The following is a 24,524-nucleotide window of genomic DNA, read 5'->3' on the forward strand; positions in this document are numbered from 1 at the left end:
GGCAGTATTAACAACTCGGTATTAACAGCTTATGTCAGCTTTGAATGATTGCAGATCCAAAAAGAAAGAACAGGTTCCATATTATGCTCCTAATCCCTCAGTTTACCTAGCTGCAAAAAAAGTGAATGTTTATGTATGACCTGAAAGAAGTTCATTCTTCCTTGCTACTCAAAACCCCCAATATCCTCATCAGTATAGACATAATATCACCATATATTACCATACTACACAATTAACAACACAGATTTAAAACGATGCAATACTAAGTACCAGAATTATTAGGCACTGATATTACTGTAGCATCACGGTCACCACAACATGAATGTTATTCTTGGTTTTGTACAGTACTCCCTGGTCTAATATTGTTTATCTGCTTTTGCTCCCTTGACCCCTTAATACAATTTTTCCTGAAAGCTGGGGAGATGCTAGCTCCATAGTTACGTCCTCTCTATTTTACTGTGGAGGGGACGTAAAATGCCTGAAACATTCCCCACAGCCTGCACTGTTCCTCCCTCTCCCTCACAAATGCTGAAGCAGATAATATAGCAGTGACTCGGTGTCATAAAGCCCTGGAAGACGGTGAGTGAAAAACAGTTAGAAGGCCATATTGCAGGAATGGAGTCTAGGAGGAGAGTAATATGATGGCATATAAACATCACTAATTTCAGCCTTCACCTTATGGTAGAGTTTCTCCACGATCTTAGTCCACCAAGATCATACTGTAGGAGAAGGAGAGAGAAAAATCCCACTTACAGCCCCTGAAGCCTTGGTGACTCTCTGTACAAAGATTTAATAGAACAGTCATAACTAAGGTTTCCATGATTTGTATTTGTTACCATTATTATCAAGGCAGCATCGAATTATTTAGTTTGTTACTAATCTGATGATGTACTTCTAAGATACTAACGCTTATCTACTGTGCTGTGCTCCATGAGCCATTCGCCACAATCGCATATCTTGCTAGAAGTCCTAAGCATTAAAAAGGGAATGGAAACAGAAATAACACTCTAATATTAAGCAATATTCTTTTATAAGTAGATGCAGTGTCAATGCCTAAGCAATGGAACAGATGGAGGTTTTACCAAGGATGTTTTCTTGGACTTCATGCTGATTCCTACTGCCACTTCTCCTATCTCTCTTGAAATCTTTTGCTTATCTGTATACCTATTTTTACTTTTCACTCTTATTTCTTAGATGCTCACTGTACCACCATTCTTCCTGCAGCTTCTAGAATGACAGCAAAAGTGAAGCTATTTGAGGTGTGCTCCTGTACAACAGCACTTCCCCTTTGGCAAAGAGACAGCAATAAAGAAAGGCTCTCATCGCCACCACAGCATTGCTACCATGACATCAAGTGCACCTTTAAAAGTCTGAGATGGGTTATATCACCTGAGAGAATAAAACATGTGCCCCACTTTGTACTTGACAGTATTTATTCTCATTTTCCTGCTTCTTGGTTATTTTTTGTCACCAGTGAAATTCTACACCATTGAAAGAAAGAGAATGGTATTATTTCTCCCATGAAAACAAAACAAAACAAAAAAACGCTCTCTCCTTCCTTTCTAATGAACATTTTTTAGTAAGCTTGTTTTCTATCACTGCAAGGAAGTCTAAAATGTAACCTTGCAATATGAATCCATTAAAATTACTGCCACCTCAAATAAAAGGAAATGACAGAACATTCAGAGTACTTATAAAATAATTTCAGATACATTTCTGGAGTCATCTGGAAAAATTGGCACTATGGTATCTAAAAATACTGATTTTTACCCTGCGGCAGAATACCTATTGCAAATGAGACACTTTTACTTTGAGAATGATTTTGAATTTTTACAGTATTGACTAATTCTGAATCTTATTTGAAGAGAAACGGGGGAAAGAACAGGAAGACATAACATAAATAGTTCAACTGAGTAGAAGAAATCCTAAGATGAAAAAAGGAAATGTGCACCATCTGGAAGAGAAGTTTCTAAACATAGACTATTAGGTTATATGGTTCATGATTAAAATCTGGCAAAAGCCTTCTTTTCTCTGGCAGAACAGACAGTATCTTGACTCTTGAATATTATTCATGATATTGCTGCAGAACAGAGCAGAATATTAGCTTCTAGGGAGATGAAGTTCTGGATCCCCTGGGAAGAGGCCAATCTCTTGTTTGAGTTGAACACATTTCACAGATGTAGAGGAGGAAGAAGAGAGAAAAAGATCTTGCCTATTTACCCTGGATGTTATCAGTTGAGAAAAGCAGTTTGGCATAGCTGCCCGCAGTGGGCTGGCATCTCTGAGGCAGCAAATATCAGTAACAGTTTTATTTCTCTGGTCGAAAGGACAAAGTCCTATCCAAGTCTGCCCCATAATTTATTTGAGTTTGTAATCAATACCTATATTCCAAACTGAGGCAATGAAAAGACTGCTTGAAATGTATTAAAAATATATAAACTAGGACTAATTAGGACTAATTTTTACAGTTGTGTTCTGAAGACATCTGACCCTTATTAGTAAAATTATGGAAGATAATCTTGAAAAATCTTCCGAGTATAATGGGGGATTGGAGAGTGGCGACACCTGACTTTTATCATTTTCCCAGTTGCTACACCAGAATTTCCTCTGTGAAAGTAAAAAAGAAGACTAGAATGAGGAACAGGTAATATCACTCAGAATAATGTATGAAGGAAGAAATCTTTTATAACTGCTTATCCTTACATTTTTATCTGAGAAGAAACCTTTTCAATTATGGCTATGCAGCACAGTTCAGCACACAGCAGATCGGTTACTAGCAGCATCAGAGTCACACCAGAGAGGGATGTGCCTTGTCCAACATATACAACTCCTTGGCAGAACAAAATAAGAAAGCAAAGTGCAGTAAATAAGCTATATTGCTTCTTACTAAGTAAGTTGACAGTGTCTCTTGTATTTACCCTAGCGGTCAGGGCTTCCCAAAGCCATCCTGATCAGGCACTGCAGTTCCCTCTCCGATTATGTTCCATGTTTAACTATTACCTTGATTAATCAAGAAACAGAAGTATTGAACTTATGAAAATGCATGTATTTTTCTAATTATTCTATTTATAATAGATATTTTTGCAATAGCGATGTCAATTATTTTCTTCCAGTTCTGAGAGTATTCTCAATTCACAAATTTAAAGTATCAAAGATAAGATAGTCTTGGTATGGTTTACATTCTCATACTCAGATTCAAAATAAGGTACTTATGATAGTATTTTCAGTTAAATGAATACTTTGTCTTCCTTAATCAGTCTCCATATGCACAACAGAATACAAGCTTAAAGTGGATAGGAAAGGTACATGTGGGATAGTTTATTCACCTTGAAGACATTTGAACAAGATCTCTTTTAATACTTAATTATTTTCTTAGATTTCTCAGAGGCAGCAGTATACTCAGGGTCACCTTGCCTTTACAAAGAGAACAAGCAGGCTAGAATCCCTGAGGGCAGGAACTATCACGAATGAAATATCTTTTTCTAAAACTGATGTGAAAAAAGATAAACCACAATTAATGCAACAATGTGGTAGTCTAAAGTTTCCAGCATGCAGGCTGCATTCAGGAATTTTCAGATCACACATCTCTTTAAGAATCAGAGGAATTAGGTCCATGAATTATAAGAGAGAGCTGGATAGATTAGATAGCATAACTGTTAAGTAAAATTTGATGGAAAGAATTTAGGAAGATTTCATGAGAAGATTGCTGTCTGTTGGTCTGTTAAGAATGTCAGCAATGTTTTCTTCAGCAGAGTACTGAAGATATTTCCCTTCTGAGAAGAAATGTTGGAGGTTTCTTATTTACTGCAGACCAGCTGGGTGCAGAAGGCACCTTCCTCTGGAAGACTGCAGAAAGCCATTTTTCACTGTAGGCCTTGGGCAGCTGATTTAGCAGGGAAGTGAAAAGAATGAAGGTAAAATGAGCTAAAATAGCTAGGAAAGTAGCTTTTAGTATTTGAATGCAGAAATACACATACTGCAGCTGTGGCATTACAGAGGCAATTAAATGGGTGTTCCATAATCTTTGCTTGACTCACAAGCCGAATGGGATGTACCATTTTAAAATTCTGCCTTCATGCACTACATACGTGAATAAGTGCTGTACAATTCTGTTCTAACTCCAGATGAGTGGATACAACATGACTAAGCATGCTATTTTAATCACCTTTGCAATAATCATTACTCTACTGTAAGACACTTCAGAGAATCTTTAATCTAAGACTAGTCATTCATCTCCATTTCTTCCTTGTCACAATCCACCCAGATGCTGTCTATTGTGACCTTTCTGCTCTTATTTCCCCATGTTGTTTGCCAGCAGATTATTTTGATCTGTGTGTTCCTTCATAACAAATATGCCTTATCACTCTCTTTATATAGACTGAAAAAGAAAGTGGTTATCTTGATATCTATGATAACCTGTTTAAAGTACTACAGTGAAAGGGACTGCACAGGAAATACTTTTATATCATTTAGTTCTGTCTCTTCTATCTGTTCCACCTTTGTTTTCAAAAAGGGAGAAAAGAAGCAGACACTGGGTATTTTTGTGGAAGGCCAGGAATATTGGATAAAGCTGCTCTATTTGTTAAAGGACTGTCAGTGGGATACGATCTCTGCAAAGCCATTCGCTGAGGAAATAACCTTTATATTCCCTTTGTGCTACCAAATTTGTATACTGATAAATAACAACGATCTTTAGCTACTGTCTGAGGATATGAAGCTCATACATGATAAGAAAAATTGCAAAGCCTGTGTTCATTTGGTGCCAGTTAGTTTGCTAGATCTTCATTATTTCATTTTTACTCAATATAATAAAATAATGATCACAAAATTGTGATCTCAGAGGGCCTCAGGTAAGCCAGCAACATTCTTGTATAAGAATTATGTTAAAGGGGCTTACCCAAAATTCAAATGGAGGGCTGTGTGTTATCTTCTTTACAGAAAGTGTAGAAGAGGTGGTGGACCAAAACCTCATATATATCTGAGAGCTCCCATTCTGCTATGCTCCAACAGATGGCAGGGCTTCCAGGAATTTCTAGGGTTTTTCCTGCTGGGATCCTATGTAAGGTATGGTTGTCCCTCTGCGTGAAAAAAAGGCAGAAGAACAAGCCATCATAAAACATAAGGGATATCCTTGTGTTTATTTTGTTAAATGAATTTACATACTTAGAGAAGGAGAAAGCTATAATTACTCCTTTTGGCTGCTAGATAGTGTTGGTGATTATTCAAGCACACCTCTACAAAGGGCAAAATACAAAAGTTTATCTTGTTCTAAAGGGAGTATTTGTTGTCAGAGCATTACCTGTTCTAAGTGGTTGAATAGCTCTGGAAAAACAACATGCATTTAATTGTGTCTATTGGATATTCAAGGCAATAATTCGTTTACTGGGAACAGCTTCATAGTTTTGCGTAAGGTTGCCAGAAGGAGCACCTGCTAACTACCTGAAATAAAGCTCAGGCAATTAAGATATACAGACAGGAGAGAGAGAACAGTTTTCGGTAACTTTGGCCATACTCTGCCCTCAGTTACCTTTCTACAGTTCCAGAATAACTTCAGAAAGTTAATAGTTACTTTGAAATAAGAATATATAACTGAAAGCAGCATTTGCTATATGTTTTGGAAACACAGTGTTATTTTCCATCTGAGATTATAGAAGTGAATGAAAATGGAGGTTAAAATATACTAGTAAACCTGACTGATATTTAGAACACCTCTTTTCTAATTGTCTTGCTGATAACAAGCCCTAGAATTGTTATTGAAAACAATCTTTAAGATCATTGGCAATTAAGATATATGAATAAATGTTTCTGATGTAGCAAACTTACAGAATATTAGATTGGATTGAATGAACTCAGTGGAACACTTAAAGCTTGCTGTAAAATATGTTATTTCCTCTGGTTAGACTAGTACATATTTGGGTTTAGTTAGCAGAGAGCAGGAAGAGCCATAATGGAAATCACAGAGTATTCACAATTCCTATATGTTTCAAGTCTACAAAGAATTTAAGCATATTCTTAATTTTTAATTAGTCCCACTGACGTATTTTTTATAAATTTAATTATTTATGGTTAAAGTACATTAGTATGTATGCTATTCTGGATGAGACCCTAATAACTTCAGGGGTATAAGTCTATACTAATGAACATATTCTCATGCATAACTTTCATTTTAAATGATACTAACCTCTACACAACCATGGAGTACGTATTCAGTAGATTTTCTTTTGTTGTTGTCATTCCTATCTCTTCCATAAATTATTAGAGGGAAAGGGCAGGTCAACCAAAGTATAAAAAAGTATTTAATTTCATTAGGGAGTATGTGAATTAGGTGAGCAGGCCAAAAGTGACCAGCTTAATTCAGCATGATGTATCAGCAAAACAGAACAGCTGCCTTGGGGTATTAGTGGCTCAGAGCTTTAATTTTTAATCACTACGTATAATTATTCATATGTCAGAAATATACTTTTGATTTAGTTACAGAAGTCAGAGTAAAAGAAACATATATATCTCTTAACCCTATCCTAGAATCATGTGTTAGTTCAAGGGCTAGCTCTTTTAGTGTGATCAGAGCAGGCCAACTGTGAATGCAAAAGTGAGTATAGTTTGCTAGTTCCATCCAGCCACCTTGAGCTAGTATTCAGTGCTGATTATATGAATTCAGACACTTGAGGAACACTAAATGCCTTTCCTCAACCACAGCACAAAATACCTAAGAATTGCAAATGATCTTTTCTACCCGCCCTCCTCCTCCCAGTTTTCAAGATCTAAATACTCTAGTAATAAGTCACTTCAAACAAAGGATTTCAAACCACATTTGAAATGGCCAGTTGATGAGACATATATCTACCTGAACAGAATTTCTAGAAACACTTAATCAGAAAAATGCTGACTCTGCTGTGGTTGTATGTAGACTCATTTTGAGGCTAATTTTGTGTGCCTTTCCAGGCAAAGGAGTCAAGTAGCAGAATAGTTCAGAGGAAAGGACCTTTTAAAATTAATGTTAGAAAATAAGAACATGGCAAATTTTGAACTTGTAAATGTGACTAGTCATAAAAATTTATAAGTTCTTTTAACCAGTCCTGGAACAGAAAAATACTGTGTGACTCATACATCCAATCAAAGCTCTTTAAAACATCTTAGATATTGAATTTCAAATATTTGCAGTTATGAAAAAATACATACACTAAAACTTACTCAGAGAAATTATCTCATGAATATATTTAAGAAAATTATAAGATGTTCATGGCAAAATCACATGCAGAAAGAAAGTTAAACTAATGAAATCCATTATTTGCCACGAATTACTTGAAACTTCTAGTCATCACCAATATCAGATACAAAGCTTGCAAAGCAAGAGTAAAAATACTTTAAAGCAAGAATAGTATAATTCATAATAGCCAACGTTCACAACCTTCCATATGATTATTTACATGTATTTTTAGGTATGAGAGAGTACAGTCAGTCACTTTTATGTAGTCTTCCATTTTTATTAAGATTTTTTTCAAAGAGTTCAGCATTTTTACAACTGCTGGAATCATGCTGCATGACTTCTAGTACAAACACAAGAAAATTAACTTTGTGCCAATAAGCTTATTGTAATAATGTTTTTGCTTTAGCTTTATGGCAATTTCTTGCAAAAATAAAAGACAAAGTGATGCATTATTTGCATAAAATTAATATGCACTGTATTTGGATAAACAATATGGTCACAGACTTCTATGCAAACAGATCATGAAGCAGAGAAAGAAAGACTTAATTTGTTGCATTTGCTCATGTGCAAACTACCTGTAACCTTTAAAACTGTTAATTTAGCATGAAGCCTTAAATCATAACATCAGCCGAAGCAGATAAGCTCCATCAACCCAACAGTATGGCTTCAGACCTATAATCAGTGAAGTGGTCTGGGCACGCATCACTTAACCTCCACTAAAACTATTTCCTATTGCTGGATAGTCACTAGAGACAGAAAGAAACCTGAGTGAGAAAAGCAACCTTTAAATTGGAGATGTGCTAATATTTCTGCACCTAAACAATAACAAATGGTTAATGTAATAGTGCTTGAGAAGAAGCTGTGAATTCCCCCAAAAGAAATCTATTTAAGATCTGCTCCAGAGGAAGCAGAAAAGTTGTTCTAAGACCCAGGACCTCAGTTTGAACTTTGGAGATGATGGCCCACCGTAGGGCTTTTGAATGCCCAAGAAACTACCCAAGAAACTATGAGGAGACCATTCTCCATCACATCTAAAAAGCAAGTACATACAGTTGCAAGGTGGAACAGCTGTATTAGTAATCACTGAAAACAATTTATTTGAGTAATCTTTTCTTCATTGCTTGCAGTTCTAAAATTCACATTCATAATTCAAGTAGATGACTTTGAGGATGGCCTGAGAGACGCAGGATGCAGGATGCAGGCAGAAGAGGAAATGTGGTATCAGGCATCTCATACAGATGGAAGATTTTGGAGTAAAAGGTAAAGAGAGAGAGAGAATGGCGAGTGCAATGCACTGAAAAGACAGCACTTATTAATGGACTAAATTATTAAAACAGATCTTAACTTTTGCAAAATGTGAAAACTGATTATCTCTATAATTCAGGGCTGTCCTGTAATTCAGTCTCGTGATTCACCAATGGACATAAACAATAACATGAAAATTTGCCAGTAGGTTGCTTCTCCTCATTTGCCCTTACTTCTCCACAAGAAGACAGATAATATGAAGGGCAAACAGCCTATGGAAATAAAGAAATTATTTCAGAGAACACCTAGTCTTTGCTCACAAGCAGCAAAACTGTGATTCCCTCTTCATGTTTGGTTACAGTCCTGACATAACTCAGACAAAAAGAGTGAGCCTGTGCTTACCTTTCCTATAGTCATAGGTGAATGAGGTTACCAAGAATTGAAAGTTCAGGTTATCTTGAAAGACTTACTTTTATTCCCTGAAGGGCAGCCACACTATGATCGTTACATGGTAAACAGACAGGCATATGCCACTTCAGACTGGCATATTGGCAGAAAAGCAGAGTGTGGGGACAAACATGGATATTATTCTTTAAAAAGCAAAAAGCTAGATATATTACAGCAACTTGAATTTCTTAAAATAGAGACACCTTCTTAAAATAGAGACACCTATGTTTGTATGACAGCAGGAAAGAAAGAGAAGTTTGTTGCTTTTTTTTGTTTGTTTGTTTGTTTTTAATGAGAGAAGCCAATAAGGAAATGTTACAGGAACTTGGAGGACTCGGCCTTCTGGGGAGCACAGACTCATCCAGAATGTTCTCAGCTTTTTAGTCTTAAAAGCAGAAGCAGAATACTCATGGAATATAACATGCTGCAAAAAAAAAAAAAGGACTGTTATGCATGGGGTTTTTTTGCATATTTTGTTAGATAAGTGGCAGTTTGGTTTAAAGAAAATCTTTTCCACTGTTTTATTTTGTTTTGTTTCCCCCCACCCCCTACAACTTTTACAGACAACAGAAGTATTCTGCTTCTCTCCTAATTCAGATTTGATATAAATTGCACTTGACCAGGGACATTGACAATACGAGAAAACTGACAACTTGGCCAAGCATTTTGCTAAGTTTCTTCATTCTTCAAAAAGCCAATCCTAGGAGATTATTTTCTCTTTCTATCTTACTTTCTTGTGCAATATTTTTTTGTTGTTATAGACACCCCTATTTTTTAGTAATGTTTTGATATGCTGAGAATGCACTCTTTATGGAAAGCCAAAGGGATTCACAATCCTATTCTTGTTCATTCTCTTCCCCTTCCTCATTCTCCTGGGCTTTTCCAATTCAGGCTATCTTTATGATTCCTTGCATAAAAGGTGGAAGACATGGTCCCTCAGTTTTCTGTTCTTCCAAAAGTTCAGTTGCTATGCAGTTGACCTCTCTTCTGGCCTCTTTCTGTTGTTGTATGACCACAAGTAATATCTTCTCACTTTCAACTGCAACATCTTGGGGGGAAAAAAAAAAGAAAAAAGGTATGAGGGGGTTAGCAGTGATACTGTGAACTCCATTTCTTATCAAGTTTTAGATATGCAATATGCGAAAGGCAAGTTAGCAGTAAAGCAACATTAATTCAGATGCTCTTGGGACCTCGACCTTAATACTGATAAATGACATCTGTGGAAATGCACCTTTTTAGAGCAGTAGATACTACAAGCCTGCACACTTACTCCTAAACCAGAAGGTCCTGCTGACACTGGTTAGCACCAGTTACAGAAGATGTGGAAGACCTCCTGGCCTTGCAAGCTTTAGCTTTCAGTATCAGTAAATTCAGTAAACAAAAGTCAAACTTAATAAACCAGCACAGTGAAAAAAAATCTACATAATATGAAGCAGCCAACTAAGCAATTAGGGTTTGAAATCTGGATAGGCAGCTATTCCAGTGCCATCATCTAAACATCTTGGTCAATTCGGTAATAGTAAATAGTTGATAGGCTGCAAATAGCTAAGTAGACTAGTTACATTCTAGTAAATTTATTTAATGTTTTCTATTTCTTCTCTGGAACACTCATATTTTGCAAGGCACCTATCTTTTACAGTAACAATGAGATTTGATTTTCACTTTGAGGGCCAGCACACATCTTACATCAGAAGTGCATATTAAAAAAACAGCAGCTTCTTAAAGTGAAATGTAAAGCTAAGAAATTGTTTATAAAGGATGCTGTCTGCTGAAGTTATAAAATATGGCATCTATTCCCACAAAAAACACACACCCATAAGAACTGTGACATTAAAAACCAAAATACCTTGTCTGGTGGCTTCATTTCTTTCAATAGCTCTCTGTTTCACTTCTTTTAGTAAGCTCTCCTGCAGGTCCAGCGAGGTGCTTTCCCTTCCAAACAGCTGTGCTTTTTTCCTGATGACCTTTTTGAATGCTTTCTGTAATACCTGCCCTCCCCACATCATACAGGAGACTGTCCTTTGGTGCTGTTCAATAACATGGGAGGCTCTGCAAATGCAAAAAACTTCACAATCTATTCCAAATCATTTAGGAAGAAGCAGATGTATCACCCTGCCAGAGACTCATTTGCTTTCCAAACTTAGAAAGACAGCGCTTAGTATTCAGTCCCATCACTCCATGTTGCTGTGACCAACTTCTGAATGATACCTGATGAATGCTTGGAATAATCAAAATGAGAAGTTGCGCGTGTTCCTTAATGTTCCTCCAAGATGCGACAGCCAGTGCATCTTCTAGTTGGTTGAGGATTTTAGTAAAGCCAGCTTATATAGTCATTACTGACATGTAAACAGGCCTTCTGGTCATTAGAATGAGTTCATTAAGCCTCCAGAGGTAAGCATTTGCTTCCTCCTGGCTCCAAAAGGACCTGTTGCTGTAAACCATTCAGACACAAGAAGAGTCATATCATCCTGGAACTATTACTCTGGCAGGGAGAGTGAACTGGGACAGAATCTGAACAAAAACTAAAGTCTGTGACTACAGCTTCATATTTTTTTATGAGCTTTACTCTAAGCTCTTCTGGGAAAATAGTCCTTTTTGTGCAGCAGGGAAAGAAATAATTATAGTTCTCATAAAAACAAATACAGGGTGCTGCAAATCTAATTCACCCATGGCACCCAAGAGAAAAAGATCAAAGATCTGGATTTGGTAAGCTGCTGTATATATATTCAAATATATTTATTTTTTCATGTTGAATGTTACTTGTGACTTTGTGCCAGGGCATTTTTTTCTGCACACACAGATTGTTTGGCTAGTTTGCTCAGAAGTTGTCTTTATTTTGTAACAAAAATATAGTAAGACTGCATTAAAGAGAATGAGATATAAGCTGGTCTTTTACCTGCCATCTCAGGCATCAAGTTCTGTCAATGCTCCAGCAGAGGGGCTCCCGTCAATTTGTGTTATGAAGCAAAGCAAGAGGAGCAGACAACCCACTGAATGAGACTAAATCACAACTTGCCTTTGGATCAATCAGTGATGCCCATTAGTGAGCCTGAAACCTGCAGAGAAAAACCGCTCAGTCCAGAAAGGATATCTCTGTTTATGGCTAAACCGCTCAGTGTAACAGAGCCAGGGAGTGATCCCAGGCACCACACTGGTCATCATCCATGTTAATTAACCGATAACCTTCTCCTTGGGATGGCCAATTAGCACTCTCTGAGGCACAGTTCACAGGACAGCCTGCTCTAGGGAACATGCTTGCTAGCTAGTTGAGGCATGATCACCTGGGGTTTTTTTGGGGGTAAGTTTTTTTCCAAACAGCTCATGCCACTTTATTTCAGAGCCCCCAAACAGTTCCTAACCATGTTTAGGTAGCAATCTAACTCAGCCTCTGTATCACTAGCCACCTCAAAGACCTTCCTTTAAATAATCTCTAACCTTACCAGTACCTACCATACCCTGCCTAAGTCCATCAGCCAAGAATAGCCTTCACCACTTTCTAATACCTGGACACTGTTTAATCATATACAGGACTTAACTGTTCTCTTTAAATCCTTAAAAAGCTCATACACTCTGCTAGTTTGTCAGTGTTCTTAAGACAGCTGAAAATAGGAAAGAAGAACACTCAAGCTTCAAAGTTGTAAATACTACTTGATAACAAGAAGTGTCGATCAGAAGATTTCCACAAACCTGTTATACACTGTCAGCATGAAAGCTGCAAAAAATCTTAAACAGTACTGAGTTTTTTGGGTGATGTATTAATTTTCAAATTCAGAAATATCTCCACACTATAGTATACATGACCTATTCCTGAGTGGAAGTATTCAGAAATAGAAGTTGTTTTCAAATCTGTTTAGAAGAAAATTTGTAAAAAAGAAACTTTCTAAGCAACTTCTGCCCTCAAAATTAGCCCCCCAAATCAAAATCCTCGGACAACTCAACCTCAAAAAGCATACAGATTCTGACTCCTCTGGCTATTGCCTACTTCTGTTAGTGTGTAAGAACGTTTCTTTGCTCAACATATACGATGTTTTGATAAAGTAGAAACTTGGTTACAAAGAGCTCCTGGGTCACTTCAAGATGATTACAGGAGTGATCAGAAACATTCTGAAATGCTTCCTGCACTCCCCTCCAAACCAGCCCAGAGGATCGCCATACCACCTCAGGTTGGGTGACTCATAAAGCTCAGAAATGTTCTGGCATATTACTCAACACTCAGTCATTGCTATGATGCGAACACTGCTTTCATCTCACCGCAGAAGAGATCACTATACGAAGGTAAGCAGGCAATTTTTCACTGGGACAGAGCTCAGTAACACTAAATCTACATATTTTTGAAGCACAAGTTTTATTCCCCATCATATGGTAGCCTTTGAACAATGCAGGTCAAAACCACCATCTCAATAGTTTAGCATAGGATAATGAGTCATGGGAGGTATCTATTTCCCACTACTGACCTTTGAGAGTGCCTACAAAGTAGCAAGGATAATAAGCTAATACACTTAAATGAAAGAGTAGAATTGCCACATCATCTATCTACATTTTCATGAACTTAAATATTACAGTAACTAACAAATATCTTCTTTGTTAATAACAAAGAAAATTTCATTTGACATAGCTTTTTTTCTCATCCTTGAAACTGAAGAGTAACTAAATGGTAAGGATGTGATATTTTGTGAAAGTATTATCTTTCTACCAGCAAGCATAGTCTTACCAACTTAATATCTATTAAGTAATAAGACATTAATTTCAAACTATGACTAAGTTTAAAATTAATTTACAGAAATGTAAACAAAACAGACAAGAGCAAAATCGCCATGTTTTATATACAACTCAGTTAAAAGTATCTGTATCCTAGAAATTATCCTTGAGTAGAAACACTTAAAATGTTCCTGAATTATTACCTATAGCCTAGAATTTCTCAATAGAAAAAGGTAACCTCCTACATCTATGCACCAGTGATCCTCAGTAAAGGGATCTGTTACACCCACATTTTGTCAGAAAAGATATAAGCAAGTAAACCACTGCATCCAAATCTATGAACTTCCTGGAAGATCTAAACCATTTGGAATCACCAATAAAAAATTATTGATATATTGCAAACCATATAAGCAGTAAGGTCATTACATTCTGGAGGATTTAACAACTGGAGCAAGAAAAGGAGCCACTGTCATCATTGGCATTCTGCTATCTTTACACTTCTGGTAAGGGCCCACAGCACATCCCCTCTGGTGTCCAAGGGCTTATGGAGGCCCCCCAGACAGCACTGCGGGGAGGCCCTGCACAGCCGTCCTAGAGCTATGTCTGACCCCAGTTCCCCCACTGTGCCTAATCCTGACAACTCACCCATGGGCTGACATCCCAATCCAGCATCAGCCTACCCCCGTCCCCAGGCAGATGTCTGATGCCTGGGGCTGTCCTGCTCCTGGCTGGGGTGGTGGGACCAGCCTGGGATGCCAGGCTCTGCCCTGCTGCCCCAGTGAGCTCCCGGCCTTGTGGGACCCTGACATTTCCAGACTCTTGCTAAATCTTGTTGTTCCTCCATCTAGTCTCAAAAGACACTCTTTCCTTTTCATCACCAATGGTAGAACATCGCTTTAAATCTTCTGCAAAGTGGCTCCATAAAAGCAGACTATGGATCTCTGTGACATGTGTTATAGTCAGCTTGGTTCAGCTGTGAAATACTACAATTTTAAATAGCAGTGCTCGTGACTTCTGTCGGTATCTTACAGAAAAGTTGAGTAATTTCTGGCTTAGGTGCTGCCAGTGGTAGAGAAAGATGCTGCAGCTGCAAAAGAGTGTTGTCTGCACCCACACCACCCCACCTGTGAGGCACATCTGACTGTTGGCGCCCTGTGGCACAGTCAACGCAGCATCAGGCTCCCCCTGTGCCATTTTTGCCGTACCACGAGATGGCAAAAGATTCTTGATGGAAGCAAGTCATCGTCTGAGACATACGTAAGCACCAACTTAACAGCTACACAGATGTGTGACCTCAGCCTATGCTGACATACCCAGGCAGTGCAGCTACTAACAGCACGGCACCTGTGATACCATGGATTTCAACAGGTAGTCCGCTGGGGGATATCCCCTTGGGATTGAACAATTCAGTTGTAAAGGATAAACCAGCTTCTGCTGGGTACGCCAGGATGTACAAGACCTCTGAAATCACACCTTTGAACTGCAGTGCAATCAGAGCCACTCTATTGATGCACAACAGCAGGGAGAATCCGGTTCGCTTGCTTTTTACCTGATGAAACGGAAACCAAATTTAAATCACCTGTAATAAAATACACATATAGCTAATTTTCCTTCTGCTAAAGTGGATAGAAACACTGATCATGAGTCAGGAAGTCACTGTGATAAGTACTGCGCAGACTGCTCTGAGTTAACATTATCATTACAGTGGTAATGTAGTAATGTCTAGAGAGAGAGCAATGGAAGGGCTAAAAGGCTTTAATTTACAGCTGATGTCAAAGTTATAAAGCAATTAAAAATCCTGGATGGGTATCGTAGAATGTGGACTTGCTGAAAACCAGTGCAAAATAGTTGGAAAGAAGCAAGATGACAGTGGAATATGTATCACAGCAAATACCTAGATTACTCTCTCATACTTTGTATCAACTTTTGAAATGATTTTTTAAAAATTATGTATAGTAATAACGTAAAACACTAATAAGTGCAGGCTGTCAAATAGTATTTTACAATACATATCAAGGGGTATGCTGGAGTACATGTTAAAATTTAAACCTTCCATCTGCTGTTTGTATGACAGTATTGTGAGAAAGATAGAAATGGAATACTTTTTGCACTAATTAAAACTCCCTGTTGAGGTTCGAGTCGTTCAGATTTCATATAAAGTGTTGTTATAGCAAGACAGTAATAAAGATGAGTTTTGGAATAACTGAGACAAAAAGGACTGGGAGGTAAATATATATGTTTGTCATTGCAGATAGCACAGAAGATTTTTGAGGTGGTTCAATGTATGCATATACCTTATGATACCAGGATAAAAATCATACTTAGGGCACAAATGCTTCTGCCTTTTCTGGAATACTAGGATACAATGCTGTGAGTGGAAAAATGGAGGAAGAAGCAAAAAAAAAATCCTCATTTTTTCAAGCAGGCCTTCTTAAAAAAAAAATTCCAAGAAGTAGGCTTGAAAGGACTGTAAAGAGGAAAAGTGCAGTTGTTACATATCATTGTTGACCTTTTCTAATAAATTACTGGTACTTCTCTTTTTTTTTTTTTAAATATTACTTGATTTTAGCAATTTTATGGCTTCTCTTTGGTGTTCTAAGAACATTTAGCAAACTGTTACAAAATGAGATAGCATGAAAATAAAAAATTACAGTCAAATAAACTAAAAAAAGGACAATATTCTAAAATAAAGATAGTTGAAAAATGTAATTATCAGGTTGATAGTGCCTATGTAAGTTTATAATATTGTCAGAGTTGAGATACTCTCTGAGTCTAAAGTGCTATAGCCACAGGAATAAATGTGCTGCCCATGAACATTCCTGGATGTCAAGGCAAAATTGTATGAAATGGTTTGCGCTTGTGTTAGTAAACTGACTCTGCAAAGGCAAGGGACAGCATAGCATGCCTGCTGGGAATGGCCTCTAAAACATCCTAGCTCCAGATCTGTGTCTGGGAATTGTTCGGGAGAATGCTAATTGGTATATGCCAAAAGGATATGTGGGTCCTTCTGAAGTGTCCTCTAGTGCCTGGATAAACTTTCTGAACACCATTTAGTTTACTAATATAGGCATTACTGGGGAATTAATTGTCCTAAGGTCACAACTAATTTGGTAATGTGTCATAAGCCAGAAAGGCTATGTCTCTTGCTTGTTACTGCAGCAAGTACAAATCCTCCAGGAATAACAGAAGCATACATATTTTGGGTGGTCCTGATGGAAATGCATGCAATCATGGCTTTGCAAAACATGTGAAATCAGAATTCTAACCCAAACCATTCTTCAATGTTTTCTGGTTCTAGTGGCATGTTAAGGTATCTTGGTGTGTCACAAATCACCATGACAATTTAAATTCCACCAGGCTGTTCTGTGCCATTTTATGTGTTCTTCTAAGAAACAACATACCATAAGATGCAACTTTAGAAATAAAGCACACATTGACAAACACCATTTAAGATATAATAGAAAAATTCTTTTGAAATACCAAGAGAAAAGAAATATACTTTCTTCTGAGCTTGTGGTCAATTCTGGTAATACCAGTTAGGAACCACACAAAAATGTTGTTCATGCCAACATGACTCACCTCTGTGGTTTTTATCTTGAGGAGTAAGACACCTTGAAATGTCCAAACGTTGGCAGAAAATTAATTTGTTTTCATGTAACACATAAATTTTGTAGATCATGAATAATGACATTCCTTTGTTTAAGGTAGGGCTTGTGGGCAGCACTGAAGCACAGCAGTGTTGCTTCACCTACTGTACTGCTTTGAAAAAAAAAGAAAGAAAAATACCTGAATGCTCTATGCTAGTTCTTCACACCCACAAATGCCTTAGTATTGGTTACAGTGACAGTCCCTGGATAGGTCAAGCAACAGTAGACAAATATTTGAAAAGTAAAGCTCCATTCGCCGTTAACTTATGAGATTCTGGGTTTTAATCATAAAACTGAGTCTCTTTTTATTTATTTTTTTTTGTATTTCAAAGGCATATCTGTTAAAACTTCACTAACAAACTGGCAGAAATAAATGTTGCAAATCCACACATTCCTGCACCCAGAACTGGCTACTGAGTGCTTAATTACATCACACTAAATGTTTGACTACAAAGAGAATTTTCTCTGTATTTCTGTGTTGTAATATCTAGTTCCAAGTGGTCTTGGGTCTTTCTAGAATAACAGAGGTCACAAGGGTATTTCAACATACAAATCACAAGCTGCTGCACATCTGATCTTCTATTCCTGTGGCATTTTAAGGTGAGCTTTCTAGAGCTCAGAAAGCATTTATATCACACCTTAGCAATACTTCTGATTTGGATGGCTGGCCATAGCAAGATTAAAGAATGAATATGCATTTTAGCAAATGTGCCACTTTTTCTGGTAAGCATTTTCCTAAGGTGCCTTCTCCCTTTGTATAGAAAGATGGAGTATTTGATGTCTACCAGCCAAAGCAGAGCGTTTTTAAACGTCATACATAACGCTTTTCAGGCTGGTTTACCTTCTTGATGAGAGTTTTTTGGATGTGTTTGATTTTGAAATCTTTTGAGATCCTTGTGTAGGGGGAAACACATCCAGTTCTAGTCTTGTTCAATGACTGAAGTAGATCTCCATTCTACAACTACCACAGAATAGAAGCAGGTTATTCTGGTAAACTGAGGTACCAATCCAGTTTAAATTCCCTGCATAGGTTGCGTGGCGTGGCATGGCATCAGATGAATATAGAGGATGAGTAGATGTTCTGAAAGTTTATGTTTCATAGCAAATGCACAGCCTGATTTTACAAGCTTTCTTAACAGTGGGTTAGAGAAATAAAAACATCACCTGTAGAAAGTACATACAAGTTCTGCAATTTATGATCATGTTAATTACAGGAGTGCTATTAAACCCTAGATACAAACCAGTACAAACATGACCTCAGAAAAGCATGGCCCAAGCACAAACTAGCAGTGACTGTGTTATACAAACTGTTTGTAAAACGGACAATCTCTTCTGAAAGGTAGGTTGAAGAAGCAGAAAGGGCAGAAGAAATGGAAGAATTTATGAAATGTGCTTGCCTTTTTCTTCATACTTTTTGTGAAATTTGATTCAGGGTCTTTCTTAAAGACTTATTTGGAGTACTCAATATGTAAATTGGAAAACTAATGGCAGATGTATTGTAATTGTAGTACGTGATGTGAGCTCTCCTTTCTGCCTTTATGGGAGCTTGTAGTGCATTGTGAAGCAATGTGGGTCTGTCAGTGATTTCTGGTGGCTCAGCAGGGCTATTGTCAATAGGTTTATATTTGCTGCATATAGGCCTACATGTCCACCAGAAAAAAAAAATAAAAATATGAGGACATATAATGAAGTAGTTTAAAACCCATTAATTACCAGAATTGGTTTTCTGGTGTGCAGACTTGGAATTTATCACAACTGTTCTGTATTCTGTTAATTTCTCCCATGAACACTTATATGAAACTCATTCATTAATATATTAAGAAAATGCAAACACAATTAGAGCAAACTGAGTTCTGTATTCTTTTTGTGGAAATATTTGGAGTAGTTACCTAGCATTAATAACTTGTACTATGGTAGCAAAAATAACTACTGTGTAAGACCAGAAATGGTAAAAAAAGACAGAAAAACATTTCATACCCTTTTGTAGAACCAGCAACACACTCTAAGCCTACTCAAAAGGGCAAGATTTGTACTAGACCAGATTGACACATCTGGGAGATAGAGGCATTTGGGCACAAAGGCCTTTCTTCAGGTCTAAAATAGAAACAGCAGCCTTTAAAGATGAATAGAGGCTGAGAATATGCAAGCTGTGATCTCAAGTTGCATATCTCAGGCCATATGAGAGAAAAGGTAGTTGGTATTTGTGAAGCAGAGGAATTGCAAAAGGAAAAGGTGATAAGTAGAAGCTGATTTTAATAAAAATGCAAGACTAGCAGCACAGGACTATAGCAGAGCTCTAAAGCAGAGATGTATTTAAATCAATATCCTACCTTAAGCAATGGCCCATACAAAAAGAAAGTTCCCATGACTGCACAGTTCATGGTCCGTTGTCACACACCACTGATAAATACTAACTACCTACCAATATGATTTCACAATATTAAAGTCTCACGCTAAGGTTATTTTATCCATAATCAAGACATATATTATTACTACTACTATTCAGAATACAACTAAATGTTTCCATGCTGACATACTCAGAATAGATAGGAAAACAATACAGCAAAAAAGAATATAGAATTGCCGTGCACCAACATTCTCGATCCTTGTTAGAAGAGCACCAGAACCACCTAGTGGAATTTTTATTCATTACAATGATTCTAAAATGCCGTCTTTTAACCAGTATGAGCAGTAAGTGCTTCTTTATGGGGAAGTTAATGTGTGTTATCACCACTGAATCACAGAAGTTAGGGCTGCAGAGACTCCTACAGCTTTCTGACCTGTCTTCCTGTCATACAAGGCTATTACTCATTGTTTTTCACCTACTCTAAATGTAGCAACGGATAATGTCTATACTGCCCATTCCGAGAGACAGTTTTCTAGCTTTTCAGATGTCAGGAACATTTTTTTCCTTGAATTAATTTTAAAGTTTCTTTGTTATCTATTTTTTTTTTAATTAATTTAAACTCTATTTTAATTCTAGTTTTACACTTCAAACATACAAAGTTCTGACACACATAAAGATTCTGTACTCATAACAGTGTTGGAAACAGTATTAAATTCTTTTACTGATATCTTCTAAATTTGCTTTGCCAACTATCTGATGAGCTTCTTCTCTCAATTCCCAGAAGCATATCTTAGTATCTTGCTTGTGTACAAAAACGATACACACAAATATCAAAGGCAATTTAAAATACGTTTTTATAACATGTCCTTTTATAGGGGTAAGAAGATATTAAAACTTTTTTGTATTCTAAACCAATCTAAGTGTCCTGGGTTCAGCTACAGCAGTCATTTTTTCTCCTTCTTAGTAGCTGGTGCAGTGCTGTGTTTTTGACTTTCAGTCTGGGAACAACGCTGATAACACCGATGTTTTTAGTTGTTGCTCAGTAATGTTTACTCTGACCAAGGACTTTCTCAGTCTCATGCTTTGCCAGAGAGGAGGGGAAGCCAGGAGGAAGCAGAGGCAGGACACCTGACCCAAACTGGCCAAAGGGGTATTCCATACCACAGCACGTCATGCCCAGTATATAAACTGGGGGGAGTTACCCGGAAGGCCCAGATCGCTGCTCGGGTCGGGCTGGGTATCGGTCGGCGGGTGGTGAGCGGTTGTGTCCTTTTCCCTTGTTATTCCTCTTATCATTATTACTGGTAGCAGTAGTGGTTTGTATTATACCTTAGTTACTGGAGAGCTGTTATCTCAACTCGTGGGAGTTACATTCCTTCGATTCTCCTCCCCATCCCTCCGGGAGCGGGGGGAGGAAGGAAAAGGGGGGGAGTGAGCGAGCGGCTGCGTGGTTCCAAGTTGCCGGCTGGGCTTGAACCACGACACTAAGGAATATGGGCTGGAGTTGGTGATTCTGCATGTATGGCTTCTCTGTTTTCACTGAGTAGCATACTCGAATTTAATTCATTCTTTGCCACATATGTACATGCTTTCTAAGGGAACACTAGAAAAATGTTTGCAAAAGTTTTCTAGGTCTCAAATGTAAAACATATATATTAGTTGAACCTGGGAGATGTTCAGAGCTAGACTTTCAGCCAGTGCTTGATTTTACTGCCAAACACAGAATGGATTTTTATTATCCTGCAATGAAGTTTACAAAGTATCATCTTATATAAAACTTATAGAAAGTACACAAAGGTTCAAATCTGTAGGCATAGCTGTAAAGAGCACAGCCCTTAGAAAGTCAGGGTCTTCACTATTTGAATGGGACTTATCTTGCCTAAGAAACAGGTCCTGGATAAAACACAGGAATTTAAAAAGAGGATCTGAAAATCTGATTTATATGGGATTATTCTAGACTTTTTCACAAAAAAAGTCATGTCAGAAAAACGAGATTAGTTACTTTGGCTACTTTTCCAATATATAACTAAAAGTGTGGGTTTAAAAAAATATGGTAAATGTGCTGTTTTCTAATACAAATGCCATAGAAGTAAATGAGGTATACAGTGGCAGAATTCAAAAAACAAAAAAAAAAAACCCCAGATGTGAGATACATGACATTCCTGAAGAGTAGGTAGTATTTAGCAGTCTGGTTCATCCAGTGGTTGGTAATGATAAAATGTCATGGTGTGTGATGGAGTGCTACAATAGCTTTCTCAGAACATACCAGGACTTTCCAGTATGTTTCCACAGTCGAGAAACAGTTTTCTAGGGGAAACAAGTTTCATCTCAGAAGTTTTGATACTATTTTTTTTAATGACTATAGCTTATTATTTTCTGGACATCACATTTTTAGTCAGTAATTTCTATTGTATTTTCTTGTGTATGAAGCCATGTTCAAAATTAGAGCAGTACTCATCTCATGGAAAGTAAAATATACATAATAGAGACCTCGTAAGGCCCCCTTTAATTAACAGAGAGAAATTGAGCATTTGCTTTGGGACAAGATGAATCATATCAAAGAAATGACTGCATATCTTCAATCATTATAGCAAGAAACTAGACATGTATCTCCTATGGCTATATATGAGTTGTAAATATGAATTTCACTGATATAGCTAGCAACCATAATTTTATCCCTTCATAGGCCCCTCTTTTGCTAAAGTAAAATATGAAATGGCATGTTCAATACAGGTAAAAAAACCAAGCTAATAACTTCTTTCAAAGAATCTGAAATGTCAAGTGATCACCAAACTATATGAAATATGTTTTCAAGATGATACTTTTGTACACTTCAGATTTCCAAATGTAATTAAAAAAATCTATACATGTTAATTTTCTAAATTTTGAAAAATAAATTTTAAGAACAAATTTAAAAATTTTCTTTCCAGAACTGTGATTATGAAAACCAGTGTCTGTTTCTTAAGCCAATTTGTTTTAGCAGAAGTAAAATAATCTGGAAGGTTTCCAGTATATCCATGATTGAGTACTGCAGTACCAATCATTGCAAGAAACTTTAAAAGTAATATATGTATATGAAAAGCACAGGCTTTTCCAACAATGCAATGTCTTGCTACACTTCCACCCACTTAATGAGTGGAATATGTAAGATGACTAACTAATGTAATGTACAAATGAAAGACAGTTATGAATTTTGTCCAACATTGCCCTTTTTTGAACATAATTTAGTAAAGATATGCTTTAAAACCCTTTTTTGAAACTTGAAGCATTTGGGCAATGGCTATTTAGATGATGCACTCTAAAATAGTGAACAATGTAACTGAGGTTCCTTCTCTTCATCCATGAGAAGAGAGAGACTGGTTGGGTCAAAACTCCCTGAGAATATTATTGGTTTTGCTTTTTATTGCTCATGCTGCCATACCATCTGAAGGCTGGCAAAGAAAAAGTCTTAAAAAGTAAAAGCCAGGGGAGGGAGGACATAAGCAAGTTAAACATAACACAAGAAACAGATTGGGTAAGTATATATTAAATCTTCTCACCCTAGTAAATGATTGTGTAATGCTTCCCTTTTTTTTTTTATATTACTATGTATATAGATTTACGGTACCTTACTCCAAAAATCATTTCAGTCTACACATTTAAAACACTCTCAAGATCCTCATGGTAAACAATGCACTGAATAAGCATGCTGGGTTACTAAAATATCAAAAAATCTTAATAGGAAATACAGACCACTAGAACTTTACAGACACACATGTACACACGCACCATGACATGTCCTGCCAAGCCTTCAGCTGCTTACAGGACTGCTTTGGTGAGAGTGTCAAAGGTACAAAACCTCCAATACATCCCAGAATGTACATTGAACTGACCAGTGTTTGTTCTTTATGTACTGTGACAACTTACTTTCAGCATGTCAGCTAAACAAGATTAGGAACTGAGGTGGGAAACTCACAGCGAGAGCCAACACAGCTCTGAAACATTTTCATGGAAATTGCCGTTGAGTTAAAAAGGATGAAGCAGAAAACAAAATGAGCAATAAAAAGAATTGATTCCACATGGTATGTTTCAAAGCCAAGTGTCAGCTAGCTTCTGAAATAAAGAAAGCATGCTACATTCTTATTATTCTACTACTTGCACATAAAAACTGACTGTGGGTATTATCAGTAATACTCATCTAATGTATAATTCAGTAAAATGATTTGTTATACAAAGATATCTCCTTTGCCACATCATCCTACATTCAGTTTGACAGATAATTGGGATTTTTTTTTTAACTTTGCCATTTTCAAGATACCAGTAGGACATGACAAAAATATAATCTCAGTACAAGATTTCAGATACTCCGAATTATGTCTGTTGTGATTCTGATGACAGATTCCTTCAGTATCAGTAAACACATTTCTGAGTCTCTGATTCATTTAAACTTACCTTGACATTTTCCTATCAGAATATTTATATTTCAGACCCTCTAAGTATATTTACTGTCTTGATAGTTGCCACATGCACAGCCAAACCAAATAAGTGAATTTCAGGACCAGATGCTTCACTGCCCTATTAATGGATCTGTACTGAATTATAAGCAATATCGTCTTTCATTCTCAGAAGAAAAAATACAGTAGCTCATTGTATACTTACACATAAAAATATATGTATAAGAACAAAAACAAATGGAGTGCTAAAATGCTGTTGCTTATGGAAATATAACAAATTGTCAGCAATAAACACAAAATCTCAGCCATTTTGTTTAACAGCACCTCCTGCAAAACAGTGAGGGGGTTTTATCCTTGACACATTGGAAAAATCTGTGCTAAATCCCCGGGGAAATGCAGAAAAGATAGCAGCCAGTTTGCTTCTCTTCCTTATCTGAACTCCAGAGATCACTAGAAATCTTGTGGTGAAAAGCTGAAGCACGTTATACTAAAATCCCCAG

The 24,524-nt window shown here is 37.0% G+C and overlaps 1 protein-coding gene across 1 annotated transcript in view; it reads right to left on the reverse strand.

Annotated features, from left to right (window-relative positions):
• Positions 1-14,910: 14,910 nt before the first annotated feature.
• Positions 14,911-24,524, reverse strand: part of LOC104411388 (ankyrin repeat and sterile alpha motif domain-containing protein 1B-like) — a gene marked incomplete at its 3' end in the record, with an annotated part of 60,588 nt that continues 50,974 nt past the window's right edge. Inside the window, exon 4 of the mRNA XM_010021791.1 lies at positions 14,911-15,146. Coding sequence (XP_010020093.1) covers positions 14,911-15,146 — 236 coding nt within the window. The remainder of the gene's footprint in view (positions 15,147-24,524) is intronic.

Source organism: Nestor notabilis, unplaced genomic scaffold, assembly GCF_000696875.1.
Source record: "Nestor notabilis isolate BGI_N333 unplaced genomic scaffold, ASM69687v1 scaffold7509, whole genome shotgun sequence".
NCBI lineage: Eukaryota > Metazoa > Chordata > Aves > Psittaciformes > Psittacidae > Nestor > Nestor notabilis.